The following is a 22,492-nucleotide window of genomic DNA, read 5'->3' as shown; positions in this document are numbered from 1 at the left end:
TGAGGTGACTTTCTTTACTCAGTGGCACCGTACGCTTCTGCCTCTTAGCGACACGTGGACGTGCTATGCAATCGTACTGCAGCATTACATCAAAAAGTTATCAGTATAATTGTGGAGGTTTGCATAGGCACCAGTGTTGTGGAGGGGAAGCAGACAAACGGAGCAGCAGCAGCAGCAGCCCTGACACATGGCCCACATTCACAGCCGCCTCCCACGTCACTGTGCTCCTCAGAGAAAAAGCCCCTTTTGTTTTCCAGTGCAGGGAGGGAGAAAGGTCTCTAGGGTGAACCGCCGCTCAGCTTCACCACTCCACCCACCATGAAAAAAGAAAAGAAACGGGGAACGGACTTCCCACCCTTGCCTGGCATCCTCCCTACTCACTCCCCGCTTCAGCACACAAACACAGGCTCATCAGTAGTACCACTACTACGGTCTGGATTGTCTTTTCCTGCTACTTAATTGGGTCAGTCTGCATTGTTGCATTAAAGACATCTAACAATGACCTTGCTGTTAATGCATGTGCTCGGCTAATAGCAGTAGTGGAATTCTCTTTCAGATTCTGTACTTTAAAAAAGTAGCATTACCACAGTGAAATCCTGCATTACTTGGCAGTGTTATTATGCTATTAGATTATAATAGATTATTATTGCAGATGCATTAACATGTAAGCATGTGTTTGGTAGTTGAATCTGCTATAGTATACAACAACACATCACTCTCAGATTTGAGAGAGAAACAATATTTGCCTCTGAGATGGAGTTTAAGTAGCATAAAATTGAAGTTCTCGAGTGAAGAAGTTATATGGAACAGCCAAAAACTTGAAGTATTGGTTAATTACATTATATTTGACCACTAGCTAATACAGGAATTCACGATTATCCCTACCCTGTACATAAGTGTGTATTCGTGGGGCATTCGTAGGAATTTGTGCCACCTAGAGAGCAAATTTGCATCTGTTCACGCCAACTTGCATCTGTCCTTTGTGCCTTTATGTGCCCCATCCAACTTCACATCGCTTCACATTCTGTCTGAACACGTTAAGAACACACACGTAATTTTATGAATGTTTTGTGAATGCTGAAATAACGTGATTACAAATGACACATTTAAAACTGTGTTTTATTTGTATAGAAATATGCTCATGTTTTACATACCTTTGTAGTTACAAATCGTAAAAAGAAAGAATATTAACCCTATTAGCCTCACAAAGTTTATCTCACACAAACGGGAGCATAGATCTCAGAGAGAAGCTGGATGTTACTGTGTGAAATGTTAAGCTCTTCAATATACTTTACAGGTTGTGTGTGTGTGTGCAGCTTGTTGCTCAGTAAGAGTGAAAGGGGCTTTACTAACAGTAGCTTTTAAAGTAGTCTTCATTTCTGTCCATCGTGTACTATTGAAGCACGTCAGAGGAATGCACTTTCTAGTGCAGAGAATTTATACAAACCTGCTGTCAATTCTCTCCAAATGTAGTACAATAAAGGTGATCAGGGTTACAGAGAAATCTAAAAGACCCCAGTCTCTGAGCCAACTCTAACATCATTCTTATATTTATCGGTTCTATTATTTCCACCCGAATCCGTCCTCCCCGACTTCCTTGTTCTCCTGAGACACAGTTGAGATAATGCACAGTGTGGGAGTAGCTTCTAACTACACAAAACCTCCAAAAATGAACGTTCAGCCCACAAAGCTGCTGCTCAATCTCTCCTTTAGAAAAAAAACAAGTGCTGAAACGCTTACTACATTAGCTTGCCACTTGCTTTGTCCTTAAGACTTATCAGTACTGTTTACTGTACCAACTGGTGATAAACTTTCAGTCCCCTAAATTAGCGTCCCCCGGGAGGAAGACGGTCCAGCTCAGTTCCTCTCAATTTGCTCAATGTCGAGCTCGCCTCCAAGCTGATACACGTCCTTCCTCATGCTACACAGCCCCGCCCACAGAGGCTCATTGTCCTTCCCATTGGTCGTCCCTGGCATCCAGTCCACCTCCTCGATGGTGGGGTCTGACGGCACGTTCTCGCCTTCTTTGGTCTGAGCGTCCTCCAGGTCACGTTCATTTGCTGATGAGTCGTCAGTGTCGCACTGAGCGGTGCTCCTGAGAGTGGGGAGGGCCTGGCTTGATGCATAGCTGTCTTCTCCTGTGATTCCAGGGCAGCTAAGGCTGTGGAAATTCCGAAGTTTCTGTGGAAGTACAGAAAAATCCTCTTTTTTTTTAGAAGCATACATTTATGTTCTCAAGGAAACAAGCATAAACTTAAACAAGTATGTGAAATATTTGGTCTGGTAGGAGTCCATGGTGATGGCATATTTGGTGAGGGAATCATAAACATTTCCTTAATGTTTGACTATGACCCATGTCCTAACTAGGGCACAAAGAAAACTAAAATGGCATACAACCATTCTATGAAAACAATGCTTCTACTGTACTTATACAGCATGTGGGTGAGTCAGTGAGCTCAGAGCTGGACACTGGGCAACAACCACTATAATATTAAAGTAAGATTTGAAGGGTATAAATTTAGCCTGCATTACATACTGGAGCAACTGGTAGTTGGACGAGTGAGGCTATGCAATCTGAGGTCCAACATGTACCCTGTGGCCAGATACCCAGAGGGTAGACATCATCCATGTTGGCCTTTGACTCTGCTGGCCTTTTACTAGAACTGCACAATGAACGCATCCATCTGGGAAACCCAGAAACCTCCTTAGGCAAATCCACATGTGCCAGCGCTGCTGCAGGCAGGTCCTGTGACAGCTGTGCGTGCTGAACTGGAAGGCTTTATGACAAAGGCTTATCCAATCTGTACAGCTAATGTGGAGAGGGCAGGACAGCTGCCTCATGCCTGACCACTACGGTGTTAGGCCAGAAGGACACAGGAGAATAGGGCCTCTGTGAAACCTCCTGTCACTTGTGTGCTAATGCAATACCTCACAAGCCTGTGGGACTGAGACTATGAGACTGTTGGGGATGCAGGTCACAGCCAAGTGTATGAACTACGGCTACAAATAATGGATCCTCCGAGAGCACAAAGTATTGTTGTCTACCTTCTGATTTTCCCTAAAAAAGAAATAGTCAAAAGCCAAAAAGAGATTCAGTTTATAATGATATAAGAAAGGATGAAATGTAAAGTTATGATCCACGACCCAACAGCAGTGAGAAAGGTCTCTTCACCATATAGATCAAACAGGGCCCTGCTGTTTTTCTTGGCTCTGGTCAAGCCGGGTACATTTGTCAGCACCAGGCCAGTGTCACATTGCAGCCTTCTGCCTTAGCACTTCAGTCTCAACCGTCAGATTTCTGGCCCAGACCATGGGACCAAACTGATAAGGCTATGAGTGGTCTGGACTATATAGCAAAACAGTGCCGACATTAATTAAACCAAGTACAGCTCTAACTTAGAACAGAGGAGGTTGTTCTGCAGATGAAGAGTTTCAGGCAGAGAAAATCTTCCTCACACAAATTAGTGCACCCCATCACATGAATAAGTGCTGCCGGTATCCAGTTTGTCTGCTACTATAACCCACCCCCTCTGTCTCTGAATGAAATGGAGAAGAGCGCAGACTCCTCATCCATACTGACCTTGACTCTCCGTCAATACAAGCTGATCAATAGCTCATGAGGCTCGGTTGTGGCAGCGATCCACCCACTGAGCTGAATTTACAGAAATCAATATCTCTTTACCCAACACGCATCTCCCCTGTGCAACGATCTATAACCTCTAACACAGCTGCTCTACTTCCTGACATTCATGGAGGGTAGCAGTTTCTCCCTGGGTAAGTTACACCGCTGTGGCGTGTGGATGAGAGGACATTTTAGTAAGTAATCTTTGAATAGTAAGGTGACTTTGAGTACTGATAGGGTGACGTGTGAAGCTGAAGTTGAGTTCCAAGCAAGTTTGGTCTATCATCACAAGCGGACATCTTTTCCATTGTGATATCCTGAATCTTCAGAGCTGAACACTTCAGACTTCTAGGCTTAAACAATCAGTGTATTTTTCAATTAATCAAATTATCGTTTTGTCTAAAAAAAACAATTGCCCGTCACCAGTTCCCAGAGCCCAAGGTGTTATCTTTGTCAGCAGCTTGTTTTGTCCAGCCAATAGTCCAAAAAACAAGAATATTCAATTTACAATCATAGAAACAAAGTAAAGCAGCAAATCCTCACATTTGAGAAGCTGGAACTGGCAACAGTGTGGCATTATCGTTTGATAAATGGCTTACAACGATTAAGATATCGGTCGATTGACTTATCAGTACTACCTCTGGGTCTGGTTGCGTAACTGGGCAAAAAAGATATGATGCAATAAAACACAGCAGTCCCTTTTAATAGAGGAACAGCGAACACAATGCACAAACAGCAGGAAGGATCTAATGCTAACAATCTCAGCACCCTGATGTTCCTCTGTGAAAATATTGTTAGTTGCCTCGCCTAAGGCTCTTTTCTCCACGTTGACCTCGTCCCTGTTTGGAGCGTGTGTGGCGTCTGCTTGTCGTGTCACAGCAGCGCTGTTGTTAAGACTCTGCTGAACTCTGAGGGACTTTCTCAGAGGGGCTAAGTCCAGCTCTGTGTTTATGATCCAGTCGGTGTACGTGTGAAACTTAACTATGTGTGTCTATGTGCTTGTGGGGCAAAGAGACAAACGCCTGCCAGGATGTGCTGATGGAACAGATTGTTGAAACATGGATGACTTCAGAAATGGATCAGGTCAAGCCAGTGGTTTCATAAGATCATCTCTTTTATGAATACAAACTCAGCTGATCATCTAAATGACCTCTTCAATTCCTGCTGTGATCAAATTATTTTGATCCAGTAACACACTAAAAAGGGTATTCTGTGCTACATTGCGCTCCATTCTGCAAGTGCAAATACACAACCACATAATGGAATGTGACCCAGAACCGGCCTGCATGAATGAACGCCTTCATTTAATGACAGTGCCTGCATGAACACTTTGAGGTGTGCTGAGGGAGAACACAGACACAATAGCGTGACCTTAGTTGGAAGTGTTTGTTTATCCAACATGGTAGGAGCAAGTTGCCAAACCAGCATTGTATAACTAGCTAATGTTAGTGATACTGATGGTCCTAGCAGAGCTTCCAGCTGGCATGACTATTTCCTGAGGGTCTTGTCTCATGCTCTTGACAGTTTAGAGCACATAAGAGGGCTGTGGTGAGTTGAACCAATAAATAAATTGCACATAAAATGCCACTGGAAATTGCCTCTGATAAAATATTGCTCAGGTGCAATATTAAACATACATTTTAACAGTGTATATTAAGAATCAATTGATGTTAAACAGGATACAAACTCCTTAGATCCTAAGAACCTACTGGCAGAGATTAGGAGTAGTTAATCAAGAGTATATTGTCCTGATTAAATATGATACAATTTTTTTTTCTGTGTGATCTATTTTTACACCAACCTGGGTCATCTTGGCCAGGTCCAGAGAAGGCCTCTGTTTCTGTGTGTCAGCTGGTCTTCTGCGCTTCACTCCGGTCTTTTTGTCGTTGAGGACACACGGCTGTGAACGACTACGGGCAAGACCCCCTGGTCCACCACGGCGCTCCAGCTCTGGTGTGGAGTCGGGGGAGCTGGGTGGCGAGGGTCCACGAGGCTCAGGGAGGCAGATCTGTTCGTGAGAGAGGTAGAGGGGCTGTGCTGAGGGCTTAGAGGACAGGATCATGGAGGATGAGGGCGTCAGACCGGTGAAGGCAGAGGGGCAGGGGATATGCTGGGAGAAGCAGGGCAGCTCCAGGGTGTTGGAGCGGGCGGGCAGGCTGAAGCTGGAGCTGCGCTGCATGGCTGGGAAGCCGAGCTGCGCGTTCCCAACGCTGCCGCGCTGGACGCTGCCCCCGCTGTGGCACCTTCTCTTCTCCACCGTTGTCCACACCCGAGAGCCCTGAGGGCGCCAGGTAGACCGGCAACTACCGAGCTCATCTGAGCAAGAAAGAGACCGGCACTGCCGCTTGCTAGGAGGTGCAGTGGAGTGCGAGGACGCAGCCTCAGTCAGACTGAGGTCATGCAACAAGCTGGTGATTGTGGTCGAAGTAGAGCCAACATCCCAATCCCAGTGGGCAGAACTCTTGTGCACCTCAGGCAGGACGTCCCACAGGCTCTCCAGGCTGGTCCCAACTGGCCTCTGCTGTATGGCACAGCTGTGACCCAACTTATGCCACCGGCTTGTCTCTGCAACAAAAGACCAGAATCATTTTAATTAAACAACCTTTAAATGACAAGATTCTAACCTAAAGTATTGATAGGCTTATTTGCACACCAAGATCTGAAATTGTCATTGTGAATTTTTTGCATTTTGAATATGACAACAGGTTTAAAAACAAAAAAGGTGACTTCTATTTATGAATGAACTGACAGTAGATATTAAGTAACTCTGCAGCTCTGGTATAAGCTTGTAAAGCTTTTTACACTTTATTTTTCATCATTAGTGACATCATCATCACTGCTTGAGGGCTGCATTTTATTTCAGCATCCGATTCAGTGTGCAGGGTTTCTACACAAGTTTTTGGAACAAATTAAAAATATGAATAGAAATTGAGACCTGATGTGCAAAGTCCTTTATAAGAACAAAACCGATAATCACTTTAGGCATTAAACTCTTAGACAAAACTGTCCTAAAACCTGTTTTAGTGCCAAGGTTGTACAATTAAGTCAAGTTTGGCAATCTCAATATGGACATCCATGAAACTGCCCCAGTCTGGGTCAGCGCGTCGGTCCCAGCATGTGTACTTTGTATTGACACCACTCACTGCTTCGTGTAATTGGCACTAAAAATAAATCCCCTCCTCCAAGCACTGCTTTAGTGTCACAGTCTGTAATCACAGCTAATTGCGAAAGGGAGCGGAGCTCAATGTCTGACTCGATATCAAACCTTGTCTCTGCTGGAGCAAGGCGTGATAAAATGTAAATAACCCATCATAAACATTTTAACTAAAGCTTATCATTGTGTTAGTTTGTTGAAATTGGCAAGAGTTCTATATCAGGCCATTACTGATCGGCTCTGCGCCAGGCAGCACGATAGCTACCTTGCCCAGAAAGCACCTGCTATTCCCACAACAGAAATTCTCTGAAATGCTGAATGGGTCAGCCAACTGAACTGGTCAATCTACTTTGAGTCAGATACTAAACGTCAAGGCCACTGCCCACTCCTGGTATGCTGAAGGTCTATTCTTCTTAACTGGAAATAAAATCCCAAAATACCATCTACAGTACACGCACAGGAGGAAGAACAAAGGCCAGTGTTAACAACACCTACTGGTATTGCTGTGTTGTCTGCCAGTGTTACACAATGCCAATGTAATGCAGGAACAGAATACCATTTAATCTTGCAATACAAATGCTGTAAAGGCTGCTACTCATAAGGCTGGTTAAACTAAGGATGTAGGGTTTTGTATTCATAACCAAATGTTCAACTAGGGGACGACATGTCCACAGCTTTAAAGCATGCAGTAGTGCCATGAGATCCCTGCTAATGATAAGCCACTAACACAGTCATTCACGCACATTACAGTAATCTGGGCAGAAACACCTGTCAGACATTTTTCACATAAAGCCGTGTGACTGTCGACCAGATGCAGCAGAGACTGGCTTGCTGCCGTTCTGCCAATAATTTCTCAGAAATGTTACAATACGACAAGCCCCCTGCAAACCAATGCTGTCACTAAACACCTGACATTTTCTGGCCACTACAACCTGCCGAGGGCCGTTGTAAGTACATATTTACTTGTCATGTCCAGTTTGTGATGTGGAATAAGTCACATTGACTGACAACAGTGGCCCAAAAAAGAATAAATATGGTGCAAGGCTGGAAGAAATGATGACATGACATGAGAGATGTTGCTATTGTGTATGATTTATAAAAGGTAGTAATTCCTTTAATATCTCTGGTGCTGAAGGGCCATTGTGAACAATTGTATGGCATTAATGAATTCATAGGAAGTTGCATTAATGTGATGACTAAATTTCTACAAAATGTACTATTACTAAATTACTAATTTGGCTAAATTGTCCATATCACCCTTAGAGGTGTGAATGTGTATATTAATGAGAATGATGGCAGACTCTTACCCATGAGTCCACAAGAGAAAAGTGCAGTCCCCTGGCTCATGGTCTGTGCCTGGAACTGCAAAAGAGATTCACTGTCAGCTTGTCAGAAACCAGAAAGTCAAATGTACAGGAGGTTCTGGCAATAACAAGTCAATAAATGAACAAATTAAAATCAAAACCTACTGGAAAGTCAAATTTGTGTGTATAATTGTCATAGCACTTTTGTTTTGCTGCAAGTGTGACTTATCAATGGAGAGAGTTCCACCCTAAATGCCTCTGATTGACACACAGCCTTGGAGCATTATGACTTCATTTCACATGGCTCGAGGGCAAAATCAGTCCACATTATTTGGGGAATTTTCTCACTCTGTGCTGGCAGAAATAGGGTTTCTACTGCATGGATGCTGATTAGAGAATGACTCAGAGTTGCTCAGCCTAGTGGAACGAAAATACTCCATTGTCATTTTGAGTGAAGTAAATGGAACACGGGGGATTCAAAACCCTATGACAAACACCCCGGTGATAACAGTTGGCAGCTATTATGATGCAATTATTAGTAATTGTAAAAAAAAACATTCCTTATTCCCAATCTTCCAATATCCAAATACTTCTTTTGACATCACTTCCTGACATTCAGTAAGGCAACACACACACACAAAATAAAACAATATAATGGAAAGCCATAAAACAGCTGTGAGTGATTAGTGGCCGACAACAATTTCCTGATTTATAGCAGCACCTTGTCGTCTTCCACCTTGACAAGAGCAGTTGAGGCCTGTTGGCAAGGCTACATACAAACATAAGATGACAAATTCCACCCAGAACAAATGCTTAAACAAGTAGAAAGTGACATCTCACCGGGCCCAAATCTGTACTTTTGGATGCTACATCGTCGGCGCCCTTCTTTTCCAGTGTTTTCTTGAAAATGATCACCATGGCAAAAAACATCCTTGTCCCAAGCTGTTCCAGTGAGGGCAAGAAAAAGTGGCGGCCATCTTGACGGGCATGGTGTGAGCCAGCTGGTTTCTCATAAGCTTTAAGACAGCAGCCCTCAACTCCTTCAGGAATGTGCTTCACTCCTCGGCCCAAACCTGAGCGGACACACAAAGATGAGCACAGGATTAGAATTCAGTACATTTCTGACATTCTTTTGACCATATAAGCAAAGAACAAGCTGGATCGGAAAGAACAGATCCCCTGGGTTTGAAGCTCTGAAACGCACGGTCAATGGAGGGCAAACCCAATGCTCTCTTACGGTAATACTCAACTGAAAATGTATCTTTTTCCAGTATCAAACGTTACTTCAGAGGTTGTTCTGAGAAGTGAGTAGCTTCCTTCTTCGTGGAGGATGTCAGCTGGATTCACAGCCGTTACAATGGATTCCAATCGTGACACAAAGTCATAGCAAAAATAAAATAAAACGTTCATAGAAACTTTTCAAATCACTTCTGCAGCATAATCTATATCTGCCTTTAATCTGTATGCTCAGTATGCTTCAAACAATAGTTACTTTGGCAATAAATTGCTAAATGCGCCAATTCTGACAAGAGTTTTTGGCACTACGAGGAGGCGAGAACACTACCATGTACATCTTTAGCTATGTTGTGGAGAAACTGTTGAGAAGTGGATTATGCTGCAGAAGTGGTTGGAGACATTTCCATTCCATTTTTACCACGGTCAATCCAAGCTGTTTACAGCTAGCGTCCTCCATTAAGGAGCGAGTTACAAACTTTTCAGAGCCACCTTTCAAGCAGGCATTGAGAATTTGGCATCAAAAGACAGATTTTTGGTGCAGTATTCATTGAACACATTGAACCTTCAAGCTAATCTCACACCCATTCAGAGCATAGAGCACTCAATTGTTTGGAATCTTAAGTTCCTGTAATTCTCCACAACAACACTCTTACAAATCTGTTAAACATATACAAAAGTGAAAATTCAAGGGATGATCGTGGTTTGACAAGCTCCTTTAATTCTCAAGTGAGCAAGCAACAATTCCAGCAAACACTCGCTTTGATTCGCAAGGGCGTCGCCTGCGTTGCCATATGTGGTAGTCTCTGAATTGAAATTACACTGCATTTTCACTTCCATGTGTTCTCTCCGCAGTGTCACCAAAATTGGAACTTTATACCTTGTTGTGTTCTTGCCTGTCGATGTGGAGGATTATCAGTCATCTGAGAGAGCGAGTTTCCTCAAAGTGTTCCACACTGGAGCACACAGAGAGGAATAGAGCAAAGTCAAAGTTGTGTAATTGAATCCTCAGAGGCTGGCTGGGAATAGCTGACCTTGCGGTTATCAAAACAACCCTCTTCACATTAGTGCTGCACCACGGTTACAGTAACCAGCTGATTAGCCACAGATGTAAATCTATATAATCATCACAGAGGATTTTTTTTACTACGACTAGATCAGTTCCACTTGAGGCAAGATCAGGTAGGTGATTAAAACAAAGTGCAGTGGACACAAGATGGTCGAATGATGAATGAGAGTGTCTGTTTAAATGACAGAGCGACTCTGTGCAGAAGATGAGATACCGTGGGAAACAAAAGAGGCGACATCAGAGGTTGCGGGTGTTGGGTGGAGTGTGTGTGAATGCAGCATCACAAGACCCTGAGGGAGCTGACATACTGGAGGTGGTGTTTGCATTCAGCATATGATTTCCATTACTAACACTTATCACGCCAGGAAAACAACTTTAACACACGGATGTTTTTAGCAGAGTTCTACGAGGAGATCGACACGGTTCAAGGGCGTCTGGCAGCTTTTAACTTGTGTGAATAGAAAAGAACAGATTAAAGCTCAGAGCTGTGACTAGTAACCACACAGATCTGTGTTTCACAGCAGAAATAACTGGGGATGTGCTGGGTTAGAGGAAACAGTTGTGTGTGTGTGTGTGTGTGTGTATATATATATATATATATATATATATATATATATATATATATATATATATATATATATATATATATATTTATTATCATCATTATTGGTGAGAAATTAATAAGAAATTAAATGAGCAAAGACAAGAAAAACTCATGATGTTTACCCACACAAAAAAGGATGATAAATTATGTTTTTCTTCTCTACAAAAATGGAAAAAAGTCTGACTGAAGCCTGACACTCTGGACTCTAAACTGTAAACAACATCCATTACTGTTGGTTACAGAGAATCGCAACAATTTATCATCTTTCCCATGCTCAGGCATTACGTTTTTATCCCATAAATCTGAGCTGAGTGCTTTAAATGGGCGAGGTTTATAACATAATTATAAACATTCCTCAGCTCCATGACATAAATTGAACACACATTATAAAAGCCTAACCTAGCCCCACATCCTTTGAAAACCTTTCAAACTTATGACAGTTTGTGAATAAAAAACATGTTGAGAAGTGCTGGCAAATGGCTGCCTGTCTGCTTTTTCTTGTACAGACTAAGCTTACCAAGGCATGATTTCCAGTGCTTACTGGATACACCCAATGAACGCACCTTATACTGAGTGCACCTTGTGTTCAACGATGCAGATGAAGCTTTAATCTGTTAAATGAGGTATCTAAAATTTCTGCCCAAGGGGTGCCGCTATCCTTCTTACATCACAACCCGTATCACCTCCATAACGATGCTGCCATTATCTGGAATCAGTTGGAGACTCAATGCTTCTGTAGGCCGATAGCTTTTTATCTGGGTCGGTGCAGCAACAACCATGACAACTGAGAACTCTAATCTCTGAGAAGGGGAAGAACGTTGCAAGACGATGAGGCTTTCCATCACATGCAAACAGGTCTGCAGTGACAGCGGCCTTCCTAAATGACAACAATAACGCTGCCTTGAACAAGCTGATCGGACACCACACTTCCTTTGTGGTCACCACGAGCCTTTCAACCATCGCGACTTTAGCGTGTCAGAAATAGCAAGCTATCGTGCAGCCTAAATGAACGATAGCTAGGACAGGAGAGGAAACCACAGAGCAGATTGGGTGGAGTATAAAGCGGAGGCCTGCTTTAGAGTCAGCTACATTTTCAAAAGCCTGAAAAACGGACCCCGCTTTATTTTCTATGTAAGATCAGACACAAGAGTACTATATTGTAAATGACATTTTTCTAAAACTCACATATCGCGGGTCAAGTCCAGAAAGACTACAGACTGTCAAGCTTAACTATTACAATAGGCATCTAAAGTGTAGTTACCCATAAATTAGAGCAGCTTTTCCATACATTGCATGGACTGTAACCCATAGGTTAGGCCAACATTACATAAGGATTTGGCAGCTTTGTGTCTGACTGACAATTAGAGCTAATACTAATCCATTTTATAGCACTTGGACAGCTGGTGGAAAACAACACTGTTTGAGTCATTGTTGCACCTTGTATAGGCTACTAAGCAATGTGTATTAACTACTTATAATCTAGTTTTAAAATTATTACATCAGCTTAACATTTTTAATTAAGCTTTCATGTGTGTAAAACTGATAGAAAAAGGCTTAAATGCTATGTTGAATTCTCAGACATCCTTCTTTTACATTCCTGCGTGCATGGCAGTCGGATCGGCGTCCTGTTCTCAACAATCCCAGGATTGTGGTTGTCTCAGTAATCCGAGCATCTGCTGAGCACCTGAGAAGCCCCGACTTGAAACCAAACTGAGGGATTTGTGCTGCTCTTCATCCCCATACCACTTGTGAAAGGAATGCTGGGTAAAAGTGTCCCCTTCCACAGAAAGATTCCCTGGGAGAAAATCTGCATGTTCCTCAAAAGCTTGTTTCCCCGAGCTATTGGCTCTAGTGGCCTACTTCTTTGAGTTGCATGGCTTGCACAGGATCCATATTTGGACTCACATTTGAGCAGTTCTGTGTATGTCATAATGGTGGGTGTGTTTACAGGACATGTAATAGAAGGCACATAGACATGCAGGGCTCCTGAAGACCGGTTAATCAAATGACAAATTGGCAAACCAGTTCTGCTTTTTCTGCAGCACTGTGACTTATTTTCACTGTGTAAATTCAACGTTTTTGAAACCCGAAACTTTCTTTGTTGGCGTTGTCATTAATTATATGCCACAAAAGGCAGGTGCCAACAAGTTTTGCCACGGCTGACTGACTGAAAAGAAATGTATGATACTCATTGTAAGGTGGAGGCTAGCCCACAGCTGTCTGCATGTTCACAGACATTAGGCTATGTCAAACAGGAGGCACACTCTACATGTAAAGCAGTGAGTGAATAGTCAGAAATGAGCATGGCTGGGAGGCTTCAATAGTAGTTATCAGGCTCAGTTGAGGGCCTGGGGTGCAGCCAAGGTCTCACAAGCATGCAGCTGCCCACTTACCATAAACACAAAGGCTCAGCATGGCTATGCATGGCAGCCAAGGAAGCCTACGTTTTAAAGCAAGCCTGCTGTTTAATCATCTCCGACATAATCACTTGCACTGTATACATTTGTCTAGAACAAGAGCTTTGTTGATGTCTGTAATCGAGGCTTTCGGCCAACGTGTTCATGTCGGAGAGAAATGGTGTCCACTTGAATGCTAAATCTAACAAAGTCTCTTAATTACAAAGGGTTGGAGAGACAACACTCTTCTACTCCCACAGCAGAATAACACTGCATGTTAATAGACCCAAATAAGAATAAGTCACATCCAGTGGGTACAGCCCTATTAACCTTCATCCACATTTTAGAGTGAAGAGGAAAGACCACTCTTGAGTTTTTACATGCAGAAATGTATCCATCCCCCACACTGCATTTCCACTGACCATATATACATTAAACATGCACTAAATTTTTCCAGATAAGTGTTGGAACAATGTCATAACAGTGACATTATGATACACAGGCTCTTAAAGAGCCTTCAAATTGTGTCTGAATATTTTCAGTGATATGGACAAGGAAAGAGGAATCATCTGCAAGCTCTGATAGGCAGCCTCTTTTGTACTTGAGTTAAAACTGTTCAACAGTTTTTCAGATGAGCTTGCCAGCCCTCCAGGTGGATGCCTCTCAGTTTCAAAAAGAAAAGGCCCTGAAAACTGAGCTTGTCCAAGTAACCAGCACAAACAACCCCTTTTCCAAAATCCCTCATGAAAGGGAAATGAGTTTGGCAAAGAAATTGGTGTGACAGGAGCTCACAGAATGTTACACACAGGCTACAGAGCAAACAGGATTTTGAACTCGACAAAAAGGCCACAAGCAACTGATGATAAAATATGAAATGTACGTATGCTCAAAAAGTGAAATGACCCATCTGTACTTGTACTTTTCGCTTTTTAACTTGTAATGTATGCATGTTCAAGCCACTTATGAATGTTAGCAGTCATAATCATGGCCATGGGACACTGAGTAGTTCAGGTTAAACGAGCTCTACTGTTTATGATCCCACAGAGCACTTACATTGCAGAATCGGTTGGATTGTATGTCAGCCAGTTCTGTCTTTACACCTGAGGCTATAGTAAAGATAAGAAAACAACATTCCACTGCAACGGCATAAAATGTATACAAGTAAAAGAGTCTGAGAGAGATCCAAATAACATAGCCACCAAATAATGTTGCGTCAGATATAAAAGCGTCCACCCAGTGGCTTATTAAAGAGTTATTATTTAAAAAATAAATAAAAAAAAAGGTCTTAGACAATACTGACCTATCTTGCCATGTGTGCCATTCATGGGTGAAAACCCAGTTTGAGATCAGAATGTTTGTGCTCAAAGCCAATTCACATAAAAGGCATCTCTTTGCAAACTTCATGGAGCACTTTAGTCACTTTGTCAACTAATCTTATTGAGTTTATTGTCAGATGTCAAACAAGCCGAGCATACTTTCTGGGCTGACATCAAGAAGATGAATGGATGATACTGGCAAGAAAACTGGTAGTTACCAGGGATCATTTTAAGACTCTACATATGGACATGTCTGAGCTTCACAATCCTATTAACACTTGTTTTATTATCCTTCCCTATAACATTGCATCACATTGTGCCTTTCACAATGCATATATAATAATACATAGTATTAAAATGAAGAAAGAACCGACAAAATCAGTTTGAGCTGCATTTTTGTGAGTAATACCCCAGACAAGACAAAAGGGACAAAGCTATGGCACATAGGGAAAAGTTGCTAAGCTAACTATGTTAAGTTTCCACAAAAAACTACTACTTTGTTACTGGTCACTTTTAATTAAATGTGTCAACATAAAAAATCACCATTCATGCGAATCACACACTATCAAAACACAAGGGAACACCATACTTAATGAACTAGCTTACATTTTCTAAGTTAGCTAGCACAGAAACTTTATTATTTGAACAAAAAGTACCACTCACAAGCATCACGGTGAGCGCCTCTTATCTCCAACAACACCGGGCAACGGGTTAGTTTCGCTGGACCATGTTGACTTTTGTTTTAGCAGAAAACCAGAACAAGGCGTCAGACAGGAAGCAAGGCGAGTAGTTCAATTCACGTCCTTCTCAAGGCAGCTCCTGCAAACTACAACATAGCCCCAGTGCACTACTGTCCAAGATTGCACGCTAATGAGCCTGTGACAACATACACGAGCAATACCACTTTTGACAGAGGGGAGGGGTGTCTGAAAAGTTATTTGTACCACTAAATCTTTCAGTTTGACGTTAATTATTCGGGTTATTTGGCTTATTTAAACTTCGTGTCAAATCCAGCTGAAGCTTGTGGAGTTAGAAAGTAAAACATGAATCTATTCAAGACTTTTTGTAACAATTTCGCCCCCGTTGTCGTACCTAGTCGACCGATCCACCTTGCAGTAATGAAAAGTAATCACAGTTTTGAGCTGTGCATATAGACAAGTCACTTTCACAATATACAGTGGTGTAACATGATAACGTGCCATTTGTGTGTAACTTAAAAGAGTCAGATAGAGGGAAAATAGGAAGATGTGATATATATATATATATATATATATATATATATATATATATATATATATATATATATATATATATATATATATATACCTACCTTGCTGCCTTCACAAAATTAGTTCCAGTATAATAGTCCTAAAATAAATAGGCTACATGTATTAAAACAGATGTTCTCCTTTCTGTGTACATATGGTTCTCTGCACAATATATTACTATAATATCACTTAGGCCAGTGACTCTGTCTATTCACCAAAGTCCTTGTAATCTTCAGATTTTTTTTCATTTGAATACTTTTTAGCAGGCCTGAATAGGTGAAGCCAGTATTTCATCCTTGACGTCCAAATACAGCTTGTTCACATACAGTATAACAGTTGTGTATTTGCTTACCTGTCTATATGTTTCAACACTGTGTGTACATTGTGAGCAACTGACAGCAGGTGACAAAAAAACGTGTGAACTTGATGCACCTTTGAAAATTGACATAAGCCAATTTTACTATTATATATAAGCCCGGCACAAAAGTAAAGCAAGTAGATATTATTGTAACGTCACCAAAAACTGCCCTAGTAGAAAGATTGACAAATATATTGTATTATTCCTATCACATCACATGCAGTAAGTTAATTTATTTTGGGTGGGCTGAAGTTAACACACTGAGCCTCAGAAGGGTGGGGAGCTGAAGCTCACCCCTGGTACACAGTATTGTTAATCAAGGAGTAACATCTGTTGTGTGCCACTAATCGCCCCCAGACTGTCAGACTGTCCTCCTCGGTGTTAGACTGTCTGCCTTTTGTGTTAAAGGGCACCAAGGATTTGTCTCCACCACTATGTTGGCTACAGTGTGGGGGTGACAAGTTGTTTTTACCAAAACCCCTTCAGCAGTCTAAAAAGCAGGCAGCTTAGCAAAGAAATGCAGACGTTGCATATTGTGTTGTGTAGCCCTAAATGCACAGACAACTTTTTAGGAAACAGATGATCAAAACAGCTCATTATAAGAAGTAGAAGTATTGCAATTCAACAAATTTGGCATTGTGTGTTGTGACTGTCAAAACTATAGGGGGCAGTATCCACCAATCATTGTGCAACAACATTGAACGGAATAGCTTCTATATGTTTGAGAAATAATAAGCCTTGATTTAGGTGTTTTTAGTAAATTCTCTTTGACTTTGTTAATCTAACTGTCGCTAGCATATGGTTAACAGTAAGGAAGTGAGCTTCCAACTCCCAGTACTGAGACCCCATGCAGAATGCTGTATGCCATCTGTGGTTCCCACTGGCCTCAGACAGATGGCTAAAGGACTCCTGTTACAGAAGCTATCCTTGCTCAACTTTAATGAACAGTTAATCCTCTCCATTCCTGACAAAATTCCCCGTTTTAAGATTTGAGTTTTCATTCAGAATTTAAACAAATGCACGTAACTCTGTTCATACTGTAGTTTCAAAGCAGAATTTTGGGTACACCTTTTCTATATGCAGTATTTGAGTTTGTTTGTCATTCCTAGAATCCGTAAGCTTTCTCTCAGTGAGCACAAATCACAAATACATCATCAACTCTTAAAAGATTAGTTTGGCCAAGGGGGTGACACTTGAGTGAAAGAAAAACACTGACACCACTTGTCAAAATGCAGAAGTACATGCATTTACAAGTTCACTTTTTGCTGCTTGTTGTTTAAATTATTCTCTGATGTTACTCAGTGGGGGATACTGTAACTACAGTCACAACACAAAGAGAGCATATGGCTTTCATGGAACTCCATCTAAATTTCACTCCTCATCTATCCCGCTAATCCTCGCCTATAATGTTTATAGCCAAGTTAATTAAACTGGCACAGCTCTGGGTTTGGAGATCCCTTCTTAGAAGCTCTAAAGCAGTGTTTTTGCCAAAGCATGCACATTGCTTAAACCCCAACAGCATCTGAGAGAGGTGCAGCTGTTCTCCTAGTAACGGGTCACGAGTGACTGTGTGAGTGAGGTATTTGGAAAAAGGGCTCAGAACGGTTTTATTTTCAGTCATTGTGATTGTTATATATCCACAAGTCTTCATTCAAATGTTACCAACATTGACACAGACAGTCTCTGGATACTAGATCACATGTTTCAAATGGTGTTCAGATCGGTCAAACGATGAGTCTGCACTGACATTCAGTTTCTTGCTGTAATTAGCACTGTATACAAAACATTTTTTATTTCGCCAAATGTTTGATAAACCACCAAAAACAATACACCTGAAACAATCACAACAATCAGTACTTCACCTTCTCTGAGGATACAAAGATCCAGGGTTCAAGGTGACAAAGTACTTGCCAATGTGGCATGTTTTTGAGTGCTCATTGAGGTCGATCTATGGGAACATGTGTGACAGCTGGTAGCATGGCGTAGAGAGAACAACCTAGAGCCCAACCTAAACAATATGAGCGACCAGCAACCTAAGATGGGAGACACACTCATCTCATCAAGCGAGCTTACCAGAGGATGTTCTTCCTCAGAGTGCTCCGTAAGATGAATTTAATAATAATAATTTATACTTTTATTGATCCCCAGTGAGGAAATTACAATTTTTTTCACTCTGTTGGGGAAAGGCCTGAAATACACCCACATGCTAAGGTCCTATACATGCACAAATGGAGAGATGGTTCGGTGCCTTGCTCAAGAGCATCTTGGCAGTGCCCAGGAGGTGAACTGGCACCTCTCCAGCTACCAGTCCACACTCCGTACTTCAGTCTGTACAGAGACTTGACAACTCCCTATGGAAATATAGTGGAGTAGAAGTATAAAATAGCATAAAATGGACATAATCAAGTAAAGTACCAGTATTATGTCCATTTTATGCTATTTTATACTTCTACTCCACTATATTTCCATCATATTGTACATTTTACCCTACATTTTTGACAGCTTAAGTTGAGTGTTATTTAGCGGATAAAAAATGTACATACAAAATATGTAAAGTAAAGTACCAGTACTTTACATCAGTACTTACTCTCCTCTCTGGCCACTGGCAATGTTTACATAAGATGATCTAAGAGATTTCAAGAGCTTTTATTCTGAAATTTGGCCCACCCAATTCTGTTTTGAGGACAGTAATTGGTCTTCATGGCCTGGGGTAAGTAACAGATTTATTGAGGAACAGATGCTGTGGAGTCGGTCAGTTGCTTTGACACAGTGAAAACAAAGACATTCTTTTACTGCTACAGAAAGTGTATTTTTGTCATAACATTTCAAGTAAAAAATAGTGCTGTTTTACGTCTTTCATCTGTTCAGTCATGTCCAACAATAGGTATTAATACAATATGTAATTTGTACTTGTAAGCAGTGCAATATGTAACTTAAGAGTCACCACAAAAACTGAAATAGATAGTACTTTTAGTGAACTATTCAGTAAATATATTATATTTTATACATTATACATGTTTTTCCAGTTAAAAATATCTGAATTGACTAATACACAGCAGTTTGCACAGTTTTTGGGGATCCCTCTACTTGAGAACCCCCCACCTGATTCTCCATGTGCACCTGCACCGACCTCCACAGCGCTCTGATGTTCCCCTCACCAAAACCTGTTGCACCTCTTCGCTCTATCAGCTCGAGGAAGAAGGTGTCCTCTGCAAAGATGGGCTTGGTGAACACTTGGAGTAGGTATCTGGAAAAAGATAATAACAAGGTAAGGACACTTAGTTGGTCTTACGTGACCCTGAGAAACATGTTGAAATCTACACTACAATTGTGAATGTCACAAATTTGACATGCGATTATGACTTAAAATACTTATACTTAAAAGTGGTACGAGATTACAGCTCTCCAATTGCCTCTCACCCTCTGTTTTCACTGGATGCTGTCTGTGTGTCTAGGAGAATGCCATGCTGCGCCAGCACCTGGGGGTTATGTCCTGCCTCCTCTATCTCCTGCTGTTTTCCCACCTGTCACAGCACACAGGATAGGTAGAATAGTTGATAACCACAGTAGAAGATGACACATTTGCAAATATAAGTATTATTTATTATTATTATTATGTTATATACCATTATTCTATGTAATAATCAGCCACAGAAACTGCTTTGTTAAAAGACCAAGAGAGAACATCATACAGAAATCCCACAGAAAGTCACAGAAAATAAATGTATTAACAATTACTGACTTGCTATAATAGTAAAGTTTTCTGTTGGACTTTGAACTCACTCGAACCTAAAATCTTGAAGCCTGATGTCAACTGATCTAGCCTGATGTCAACTGGTATTTTGGTGCCTATTGATTTACTATAAACTGGACTCTGTGTGTGTCAATTTTACATGTTGAAGATGCAAATTCACAAGACAGTGCAGCTCTGCAATTTCCCTATTTTAAGACAATGCTGATTTGTCTTGTGTATCTGTAATTACTGTAATTATTACACATGTATTACTACAATACATTTTTCAACTTATAAATGTGGGCCATTCTTGCAATAATCAAGTCAATATTAGTTAATTGTAAGAGTCAGTCAAACCCCAGTGTAGTAGGCCTGAGGCGGGGAGAAAAAGTGGACACCAGCATCAGCCATTGCTTGTGCAGAAGAAACAATGTTTTGTGTGTACAGCCCAATGTGCTGGATCCCTGGGCCATCATGCTGCTCCAAGAAGGTGTCAACCTGATTCATGCCTGAAATAAGTGCAAGCACACAGTGATACAGGTGTTGTAATCTTAGCAGAAATTAAATGCATTGAAATATGTTCATGTTACCTTGTTTAGGCAGTGATTCAGCAATGACAAACTTGCAGTCGGGCACTTTTTTGTCCACAGATGAGAGAACGAGGCCTGCTTTGCTGCATTTCCAGTACTCCATGGCGGTAAGACGAAGTCCAATGCCATCCTGGTTTACGACAAAACCTTCGTCCACATCTTCATCACTACTCAGAAGAACAGTCATATTTAAAGATTAAAATACTGAAATCAAGTGGAACAAAATAAAGACCACAACAGTAAATGAATGAGAGTCTTGAATTCTCACCTATCAATGAAAAACCTCTGAAAACCAAAGAGCTTCTCATACCACCTCATGACCTGGTGGGTTGTTTTCCTGGGACAGACATAAGTTATGTGATCAAAATGTGTGATTGGACAAGACATGTCCTTTGCTGGCAAGCCGCAGTCCTTTTCAATGACATCAAATCCAGGCAAGAAGCTTCCATTATAGTTGGTCCTGTCAATTAGTGTGTGGCACACATTTCCCACAATAGATTTAACCACAGAGTATGTGACGAGACCACGCTCGTCCTGAACTGTCGTGGGCGGCACGAGGAAATTGCATCCCAGATGGCGGAGAGTCCTGAATGACCTTTCCACATCATCCACCTCGAAACACACGTTGCTTACAGTATCCACCGGGTAAGGTAGGCTGGCATCGTAAAGACATTTAGCAGAATTATCCTGGTTGTATTTCCCCACGTTGACCCGGTGTGGCTCGTCATTCAGTCCCACACTACTCTCTTTTGGTCTCTCATTCACAATGAAAACAGCCGCTCCTTTTCTAAAAGCCAGCTGCCTGAACCTGTCGGTTAGTCTGGTGGCAAACAAACTAAACTTGAATTTAGAGACAAGATCTTTAGCTATTTTCTCCGCATTAGAAACGTGGAGCGAAATGTGGTGTAACCGAGTCAATAAAGCTGCCATGTTTCCACGTGACGTTTTTAAAGGAGGCGTGTCCAAATAATTGAACTCAGTATAGGTTACTGAACCCAAAGAGACAGTGTAAAAACTGACACTTTAAAAAGTACAAATTCCCCCGGACACTACTTTTGTCACTCACTTTTGTTCCCAGTTGCTGATTGATTTAACGGGTTTGTGTTGTTTTACTGTCTCTTATAGTCCCAGTTGATCTGTTACTTTGTGATCGGTTGGTATGATTTGACCGGTTGGATGAGATGTTGCCCTGCCCTCTGGTCTCGCCGTGCTTGGTTTGGAGGGCTGGTTGGGCTACGGGGCCTGGGAGGGATGTGTACCAGAGTGCACGGTATGGGCGATGGACGCCCCTATCCTGGCACCATAAACTCGCCCCAAGGATGCCACCCGGAGCCACTCCAACTACACCGAAGGTGGAAGGTGAGAGGTTAGTGCATGTGGGTTATAGGCTATGGCAGATGGTGTGAGTTGTAGTGCACAGGTTGACTAGCCCAAAATCCCACCGCGAAACAAACCTAATATTTACTGGCTCTGGAATCTTTTCAGGATTTTTTTTAAAGAACTCTTCAGCTGCATTAGCCTAAGACGTTCCTGCTGCTACTTTCCGATGGTTTATTAGGGTTGAGTTTAATAGCCTACTAAATAAGACTGGCTGGTCAAAAATAGGCTACTCTGGACATGGGATGGCAATTTCTCGTAATTATATTGATGTGTAACTGGGTTTCAGCAAGGTAAAGAAGTAGGCGAGAACAATTGCCAGAGGAAAAAGCTGAAAATATAGCTTATTAGGCTAATCAATTTGTAAAGTGACAGAACATTCTTGTTTTGTTTTTTTTAAATAAATTATTCCTGCTTTAGTTTACTATTTGGTGGAAAAGAGTGTTGTTACAATATTCTGGAAAAAAT

The 22,492-nt window shown here is 41.6% G+C and overlaps 2 protein-coding genes across 3 annotated transcripts; both read right to left on the bottom strand.

Moving 5' to 3' along the window:
- Window positions 1–1,101: 1,101 nt before the first annotated feature.
- On the bottom strand, window positions 1,102–15,558 carry fam53b (family with sequence similarity 53 member B). 2 transcript variants are annotated; one of them, XM_078279569.1, is made up of 5 exons: window positions 15,362–15,558; window positions 8,921–9,153; window positions 8,084–8,138; window positions 5,424–6,187; window positions 1,102–2,181 (listed from the first exon to the last, which is right to left on the bottom strand). In XM_078279569.1, the coding sequence occupies exons 2-5, from the start codon at window positions 9,008–9,010 to the stop codon at window positions 1,858–1,860; spliced, it is 1,233 nt and encodes a 410-aa protein (XP_078135695.1). In that variant the 5' UTR covers window positions 9,011–9,153; window positions 15,362–15,558; the 3' UTR covers window positions 1,102–1,857. The 2 variants fall into 2 exon arrangements, with proteins under 2 accessions (XP_078135695.1, XP_078135694.1); XM_078279568.1 differs by lacking the exon at window positions 15,362–15,558 and adding an exon at window positions 10,194–10,251.
- A 3,393-nt stretch (window positions 15,559–18,951) lies between these two features.
- Window positions 18,952–21,836, bottom strand: hpdl (4-hydroxyphenylpyruvate dioxygenase-like). Its single transcript, XM_078279816.1, has 5 exons — window positions 20,916–21,836; window positions 20,648–20,814; window positions 20,415–20,566; window positions 19,745–19,848; window positions 18,952–19,571 (listed from the first exon to the last, which is right to left on the bottom strand). The coding sequence occupies exons 1-5, from the start codon at window positions 21,575–21,577 to the stop codon at window positions 19,370–19,372; spliced, it is 1,287 nt and encodes a 428-aa protein (XP_078135942.1). The 5' UTR covers window positions 21,578–21,836; the 3' UTR covers window positions 18,952–19,369.
- Between the last annotated feature and the right edge of the window lie 656 nt (window positions 21,837–22,492).

This window comes from Sander vitreus, chromosome 21 (assembly GCF_031162955.1).
Source record: "Sander vitreus isolate 19-12246 chromosome 21, sanVit1, whole genome shotgun sequence".
NCBI lineage: Eukaryota > Metazoa > Chordata > Actinopteri > Perciformes > Percidae > Sander > Sander vitreus.
The sequence above is the reverse complement of the archived record's forward strand: the minus strand, read 5'-3'. Positions and strand labels throughout refer to the sequence as shown.

Bases quoted from the DNA above. Each gene is read 5' to 3' on its own strand.
- fam53b (XM_078279568.1), bottom strand. From the start codon at position 10,236: ATGACTGATAATCCTCCACATCGACAGGCAAGAACACAACAAG. The intron at 9,154-10,193 runs GTATAAAGTTCC...GTGTCCGCTCAG, and splicing joins ACAGGCAAGAACACAACAAG to GTTTGGGCCGAGGAGTGAAG. The intron at 8,139-8,920 runs GTGAGATGTCAC...TCTCTTTTGCAG, and splicing joins AAAGTACAGATTTGGGCCCG to TTCCAGGCACAGACCATGAG.
- hpdl (XM_078279816.1), bottom strand. From the start codon at position 21,577: ATGGCAGCTTTATTGACTCGGTTACACCACATTTCGCTCCACGTTTCT. The intron at 20,815-20,915 runs GTGAGAATTCAA...TCTTCTGAGTAG, and splicing joins CAGAGGTTTTTCATTGATAG to TGATGAAGATGTGGACGAAG. The intron at 19,849-20,414 runs GTTTGACTGACT...GTGCTGTGACAG, and splicing joins CTCAGGCCTACTACACTGGG to GTGGGAAAACAGCAGGAGAT.